The sequence below is a fragment of the Magnolia sinica genome, chromosome 6, assembly GCF_029962835.1.
Source record: "Magnolia sinica isolate HGM2019 chromosome 6, MsV1, whole genome shotgun sequence".
In the NCBI taxonomy this organism is placed as follows: Eukaryota; Viridiplantae; Streptophyta; class Magnoliopsida; order Magnoliales; family Magnoliaceae; genus Magnolia; species Magnolia sinica.
Genome location: NC_080578.1, coordinates 97,875,220 through 97,883,127, shown reverse-complemented (window position 1 = coordinate 97,883,127; position 7,908 = coordinate 97,875,220). Strand labels below are relative to the sequence as shown.

General features: G+C 38.7%; 1 protein-coding gene across 1 annotated transcript; it reads right to left on the bottom strand.

Moving 5' to 3' along the window:
• Positions 1-4,229: 4,229 nt before the first annotated feature.
• Positions 4,230-5,657, bottom strand: LOC131249764 (inactive protein RESTRICTED TEV MOVEMENT 2-like). Its single transcript, XM_058250528.1, has 2 exons — positions 5,405-5,657; positions 4,230-4,480 (listed from the first exon to the last, which is right to left on the bottom strand). Exons 1-2 carry the CDS (start codon positions 5,502-5,504, stop codon positions 4,230-4,232), a joined length of 351 nt encoding a protein of 116 aa, XP_058106511.1. The 5' UTR covers positions 5,505-5,657.
• Positions 5,658-7,908: the final 2,251 nt, after the last annotated feature.

Below are 7,908 nucleotides of genomic sequence, written 5' to 3'. Positions count from 1 at the left end.
TACCTCACCAAGTTCTGTGAGCCCCACTATGATGTATGTGTTGTATCCACACCGTCCATCCATTTTGAAATATCATTTTAGGGCATGAATTAAAGAATAAGGCAGATAAAAATCTGTAGTGGACCCACCACAAAAAACAGTGGGGAGAGTGATTCCCACCAATGAAACTATCCCAAGGCCCACCATAATGTTTATTTGAAATCCAACCTGTTCAAAAGTTAAAAAAGACATGAAATAAGAGAAAACACAAATATCAGCTTGATCTAAAACTTTCATGGCCTTTAGAAGTTTTCAATGGTGGGCCTCACTATCCCTACTGTTTTCTATGTTGGGTCCAATGGAGCTTTGGATTTAACTCATTGCATATTGCCCTAAAATGATCTCTCCATATGGATGGAAGGTATGGATATCAAATATACATCATGGTGGGGCCCACGGAACTTGATGATGTCACTTCAATAACATTTCTAGCTATTTTAGTATCTAATCCACGCCGTCTTTCTTTGGTTTCCTATAAAATCTCCTCGTTGTTTCTCCCCGTACTCACGGAGAGACCAAGCAGATTTCGCGCAAAAGCCTTTCGTTGGAAGATTAGGATTCTGTGCGGGGCCCACTATAATGTTTGTGATAAAACCAACCCGTCCATCCGTTTTTCAAAATCATTTTAGGACATGCAACCAAAAATGAGGAGGATCCAAAACTTAAATTGGTCACATGAGAGGAAATAGTAGGCATTTAGTGACCACCGTTGAAACATTCATATGGCTACAAAAGTTTTGTATCGGTATAAGTTTTCTGTGTTTTCATTTCATCTCAGTGAAAATGACCTTATAAAGGGTTTGGATGGAATATAAACATCAAGGTGGAACCTAGGAAGGTTTCAACGGTAAGCATTCCTTTCCCCAATGTTTCACCTCGTATGGCCCATTTTAGTTTTGAATCCGCCTCATTTTTTGTATAATGTTCTAAAATGATATCTAAAAATGAATGAACTGGTTGGATTTCACAAAAACATCAAAGTAGGCCCCACATATAATCCTTGCACGGGATCTACATGGTAAAGGCTTTAGCAGCAAATCCAAGTCCCCTATAATTGGGGAAGCGGATTGGCTACTTCCTGCCACCGGCCAATGGTGGGTGGTTGGTGCTATGTCGGCCCCATCATGATGTATGTGTTTCATCTATGCCATCCATCTGTTTTTCTAAATCATTTTATGTTATGATACCAAAAATGGGGTATATCCCAATCTCAACTGGATCACATTACAGGAACAGTGTTGAATGGACTTCAACCATTAAAAATATTTTGGGTGCCATAAAAGTTTTGGATCAAGCTAATCTTTGTTTTTTCCCTTCATATGGGTCTGTATGACCTAATCAACAGCTTGGATGTCAAATAAACAGTACAGAGGGGCCTAGGATGATTTTAATGGTGGATATCCAATCAATATTGGTTTCTTGTGGTGTGGTCCATCTGAGATTTATATTCCTCTCATTTTTTAAATCAAGCCCTAAAATTATCTTTAAAAATGAATGAACAGAATGGATGAAACACATACATTATGGTGGAGCCCACGTGATTTATATATTTGAAAAGGGTAGCGAATTTTGTAGTAACTCAGTACGCTGAGTGTAACGAGTAAATTCTGTGGGATCCACTGTGATTTATATATTTTATCCACTCCATCTATTCATATTACCAGATAATTTTATGGCTTAAGCCCAAAAATGAAGCATATCAAATGGACCACACCATGGAAATAGTGTGAATTGAACATCTATCATTGAAATTTTTTTCCCTTCATCCATGTTTTTTTAATCTCATGAACAGGTAGGATGATAAATAAACATCACTTTGGGGCCTAGCAAGGTTTCAACGGTGGAAATCATTATTCCTAATATTGTTTCCTGTCCTATGGTACACTTGATCTTTGTATGTGCTTCAATTTTGGTTTCAACCACTTAAATGAGCTGGGAAGACGGATGAACAGTTTGGATAAACCACATACATTCACGGTGGGCCCAATAGAGTTTACTCAGTAAGATAAGAGCATCCCGAGTAACTCAATAGGTAATTCGATTTCTTCTATGCTCACCGTAGGAGGCGGATTTCCTGCAAAAGCCTTTGGCAAGAAGTTCCTATGCAAGGATTTTGGGTGGAGCCCACTATGATGTTTGTAATAAATCCAACACGTCCATCCTTTTTTTGAGCTCATTTTAAGACATGCAACCAAAAATGAGGAGGATCCAAAACTTAAATGGGCCATACTAGATGAAACAGTGGGGAAAGGAATGCCTACCATTATAACTTTCATAGGCATCATCTTGTTGTTTATATTCCATCCAAACCGTTTATAGGGGCCATAAAAGTTTCCAATCATGCTTATATTTGTGTTTTCACTTCCTCTATCTCTATGTTAACTTATGAACAATTTGGATCTCAAAAATACATCATGGTGGGCACTAGAAATGTTTCAACGGTGAGTGTCACTGCCCCACTTAGATCTACCTCATTCTATATTTCATGCCATGTAATGACCTCTCCAAATGGATGGACGGTATGGATACAACACATACATCATGGTGGGCCCACAGAGCTTAGTGACATCAACCATTCTCAATATCTAATCCGCATCCGGTGTTACTCTTATTATGGAAACAGATTGGCTACTCCCCTACCACTAGCCCAATGGCTGGTGGTCAGTGCTCTGTGAGCCCCACCATGATTATGTGTTTCATCCATTTTTAAAGATCATTTTAAGGCTTGATTTAAAAAATGAGAGGAATATAAATCTCAAATGGACCACACCAGGAAACCAATATTGATTGGATATCCACCATTAAAATCATCCTAGGCCCCACTGTACTGTTTATTTGACATGCAATCTGTTGATTAGGTCATACAGACCCATATGAAGGGAATAAACAAAGATCGGCTTGATCCAAAACTTTTTAATGATCGACATCCATTCCACACTATTTCCTGTGATGTGGTCCACTTGAGATTGGGATACATCCCATTTTTGGTCACATACCATAAAAAGGTCTAGAAAAATAGATGGACGGCATAGATGAAACACATACATCATGGTGGGGCCCACATAGCACCAACCACCCGCCATTGGCCGGTGGCATGGAGTAGCCAATCCGTTTCCCAAGGGACTTGAATTTCCTCCTAAAGCCTTTCCCGTGAAGATCCCACACAAGGATTTTGTATGGGGCCCACTGTGATGTTTGTGTAAGATCCAACCAATCCATTCATTTTTAGATATCATTTTGGGACATTATACCAAAAATTAGGAGGATCCAAAACTCAAGTGAGCCATACGAGATGAAACATCAGAGAAAGGAATGCTTACCGTTGAAACCTTCCTAGGCTCCACCTTAATGTTTATATTCTATTCAAACCGTTTATAAGGTCACTTTTACTGAGATGAAATGAAAACACAGGGAACTTAAACCGATACAAAACTTTTGTTTACATATGAATGTTTCAACTGTTGTCACTAAATCCTCATTATTTCCTCTCATGTGGCCCATTTAAGTTTTAAATCCTACTCGTTTTTGGTCGCATGTCCTAAAATGATTTCGAAAAATGGATGGACAGGTTAGATTTATCACAAACATCATAGTGGGCCCCACACATAATCCTTGCACAGGATCTTCCAACAAAAGGGCGTGAAATCCACTCCCCGTGAGCTTAGGAGATAGTCTTTTTTATTTTAAGACTCTCCCTCTCTCAATGCAGTTGAATCCAAGCCGCTCTCCTCATCTTACAGCTTACATGAAGGCTCGCACATAAGGTATGGTTTGCAGGATACCATTACAATATATATATATATATATATATATAACTATTAGGTCAACCCAACTCAACCCAAATGAACATCGAGCCGAATCAATTCGAGTTTTCTAGTTTTTAAACTAGGTACGAACCTAGCTTGCACCTGGCCCATTGAGAGGAAGTCTAGACCGACGTGTGACCCAGAAGGCACCAACATGGGGGCCCAACCCATTAGCAATCTTACTCAAATAAAATACAAAAACAATTGGAATTTTAAAAAAGAAAAAAAAAAACTAATTAGATCTTGATGGTGGACATCACAAAGTACAATCCATTCAGGAAACAACTTAAACAATGTATAAAACATAATGCCATGTTCAATCTCCATTTTTCTCTTGGGATCAAACATTTCATGCTACATAAATCCCAAGTGCCACCACCACAGTCAAACCAGCACACAACCAGCGGATAATGGAACTGGGGGTTGTGTACTGGTTTGAGTGGCCTTTTTCGGCATGGTCACGTAGAGAATTCCATTATCGAATCTCGCACGGATATCGTTTTCGATACAATATTCTGGCACGTGAAAGTCCTTGCAGGAGCGGATCCATTTCTTGTCATCCAGCGGACGTTCTGCACTGATCCTCATCTTCCCGAAGGCATCGAGTTGGAGTTTTAATTGCTCTTTTTTGAATCCTAGAGTCAAAACGTCATTGATTAGAGCTTACTAAGATTAGTAGCATTGTGCTAAAAAATGGAAGGCTTTTGGTGGGCCAGGGCTTAACTTGTTAGAGCTCGGCCCATCATATATGGGCCTGCTTTTATGGCCCAAACCCAAATCTAGCTGATTCTGGCCCGTCAATTTTTTTGGGCCTGAAACTAGGCCAACCGAGGTTTACTAATTCCACGTAAAAACTTCCAAATTCACATGGTGGCCCACATGATGCTTGGGTCGGCCAGATTTTTGTTATGTTTGACTTTCACAGTGGTGTGACCCTTAGGCCGGTTGGATGCCATACACATATAATGCGAGGGCATTTTCACGCCAAGCTTGAGTGGGGTAGCCTGTAGAATGTAGGGGCACACTCGGGGTGGGCAGCCCCCATAACCCATGAAATTGGGGCCGTGTGAGGCCGGTGGCTCATGTGACGTGGAACTCATGGATTTGGGGCCCACGAGGGGGCAGAACCCATAGATTTGGAGCCCACGAGGAAGGTTCGACCGATGACCTAACTCATGGATTTGGAACTTGAGCTATAAGATAAAAGAATTAATTCTTCACGCTCTATTCATTCAAGCTTTTAGAGCAAGTGTTAATTGCCCCGCATCAAATTGATATCTATCTAATTAGGTTAATTAGGTTCCGCCGAGGACTTAACCCATGAATTTGGGCCCGTTCTCCTGCAACATGGTTATAAAAAAAAAAAAAAACAAACAAACAAACAAATAAACAGATGATTTACCAACAATTACATGTGGCCCACATGCCATGCCATGCACATTGGCACATTTTGGCAGAGTATCTATCTAAATGGCCGGATTTAAATTTTTTAAAAAAATAATTAATTAATTAATTAATTTAAAAAAACTGGAAATCAACACTAGACGTCTGATCAATACCGGGAAGGTTGATGACGACGATATCAGATCCATCTTCCCTTTTCCAATCAAACAATGGCTTGAAATCCTCGTAAGTGCGGGCCGTTTTAGCTTTGCACATTGTTTTCTCTCTCCTTAAATTTTCCGTACTAAGAGAAGGCAAGAAATGTTTTTGTACGAGGGACTTGAACTTGCATGGATTTATATAACATTACCTGTAAGCGTTTGGATGGCAAATTGCAATTTGGGTTTTCTTCCAAAGTGAACAATTCCTTTTTCATTGCTTAATCTTTTAGGCTTTTTGGCATTTGATTGGACTATGCTTTGGTCCTGTGGTTACCTCTTTGGATGGGCAAAGTTGAAACTTTGTTTGGCTTACACTCTTTTTGAATTCCCTTGAAAGTTCACAAGCATTTCGAAAATGGTGGTGACTCTACCTCTTCATGTGTAGTATTCATGTAAGATTATCCAGACCATCCAAATTGTGGGACACGTTGTGGATGGAGTGGGTTTTGAAAATCTCGCTGTCCAAGCAATCCTAACCTTCCAAGTGATAGATATTAAATGGATGGTTAAAAATACAATAGTGAGTGGTCTAAATTCCAAGTGCAAAATCAGATGGTTATTATCATTTGTTCGGTGTATATTTTAGGTCATGCTCCGGACAACTTTGTACGGTGAAAGAGTCCCAGATTATGAAATCTGGGCGAGATTTTCAAAATCCCGGCATTTTAAAATTTTTATCGATAATGAAATAAATATTTAGAAGCTTAAATTAATTCATTTTTACCCATATTTTTATTTTTTAAATTGTTTATTTAAGTGTTAAAATATGAAGAAATTCTCATCACGAGAAATTGCCTAGATCTTTCACTATGGGTTGTATTCATTAGCACAAAGCTCAGGATTCTTATAGCGGTTCCAGAACTCAATTTATTACCTTAGAAATGTGTAGAATATCCAATTCATTTAAAACGTGTGCCACACCATTATTATCAAATCGGGCCAATTCACTTCTTTAGCAGGACATCGTTAAAATTAGTAGATAGTTAATGGTATGATCTAAACTATTCTGAATGGTTCTACGAGCTTAGAAATACAATGTGATCTAAGATGAGAGATAATAGGGTAAGATTAAAATTTAATTTTGAAACATTATATTGAATTCCACTATATAATGGTCCGTTGGGAGTGGCTCGGCCCTTGGCATGGCTAGTAGCCATGGTTCTCTAGGCTCTCCCTCATGAGATAGAATCTTAAAAGTGTTGTTTTTAGATGTCTTAAATTTGTAAATTCAACAGTATGTTGATGTCAAGTTCGATGTTATCAATTAGGCTTCGATGTCATCAAGTATTTTCAAATTTTCTCCAGTTGGTCGATGGACTAACCGGGTGATATTTCAATGCCATCAAAGAGTGTTTGATGATATCGAAGGATAAGTTTGATACCATCGAAGAAAATTTGATTTCCATATTTTATCGCTGGATGCAATCAAAGAAATTTCGATTTCCATATTTTGTCACTAGAATGCTTTGGCTTTAGTTTAATGCCACGAAGTGACTTCGATGTCATTGAAGGTTAAGTTTCAATGACATCAAAGTGTGTTCAATATCATCGAATAGTTTCGCACAGATTTACGTAGAGTTGTGATTTTGCGGAATTTATTTTCTATTTCGATTGTGATTCTTCCAAGGCCATATATTTGGTTGCAATCGGGATTAGGAGGTATCCAAGGCATTCTAATTTATTTTAGGGTTTCAAGGGTACTATAGCTCGGGTTGATTTGAGGTTGTTCGGATCGGATAATCTCTCTACTCTTGCATTTTTCTACTTTCATAGTGATATCCGTCGCTTTCTGCCATAGTTTTTTCCCACAAGGATTTTTCCATTTGCATTATGCTTGCTTGGTGTGATTGTATTACTTCACTTAATTCATCTCTGTATGCTTCCGTGGTCCCCCAACAATAAAGAGGTGGTTAGGGTTCCAGGAGGAGCACCATATGATAGTACTCCGCTACTATATAATACTTATATGTACGATCTACTATGAAGGAAGCATGTTTACCTTCTTAATTCATACACTCCAACAGTCAATTTCCTTCCACTATCGGTGGCATCCAACAACAAGAGTATCTAATATTATCCCAAGATCTGGACTATCAAATCTTAGCCATTGAATCTCTATTAAGCTTGTTTAAAACATATCAATAATTAAAACTCAAAGTTAATGTGGTTGAAAACCCACAATTAACCAATCAAAAACCATGAAAGTGGTAGCCAGCCTTTAAAATCCTTGATGGATGGTTGAAATCTCAAGATCACTAATAAAGTGTCTTTGGCAGGTGAAGTGGATCCCATGTTTGGATTATGTGCTTGTTGAGAGAATTAATGAAGATTCCTACATCACCCACTTTCAATGCCTATGCAATGGCCTCATAAAGTGAGACAAATGAAAACGAACCAAGCCATCTAAGCTCACACACCCTCAGGTGTAAGGATATGATGGAAATAGTGCAAACTGCACA

Excerpts from the sequence above, each read along its gene's own strand:
- LOC131249764 (XM_058250528.1), bottom strand. The coding sequence starts at position 5,504 with ATGTGCAAAGCTAAAACGGCCCGCACTTACGAGGATTTCAAGCCATTG. Across the intron at positions 4,481-5,404 it reads CGTCGTCATCAACCTTCCCG|GATTCAAAAAAGAGCAATTA; the intron begins GTATTGATCAGA and ends TTTTGACTCTAG.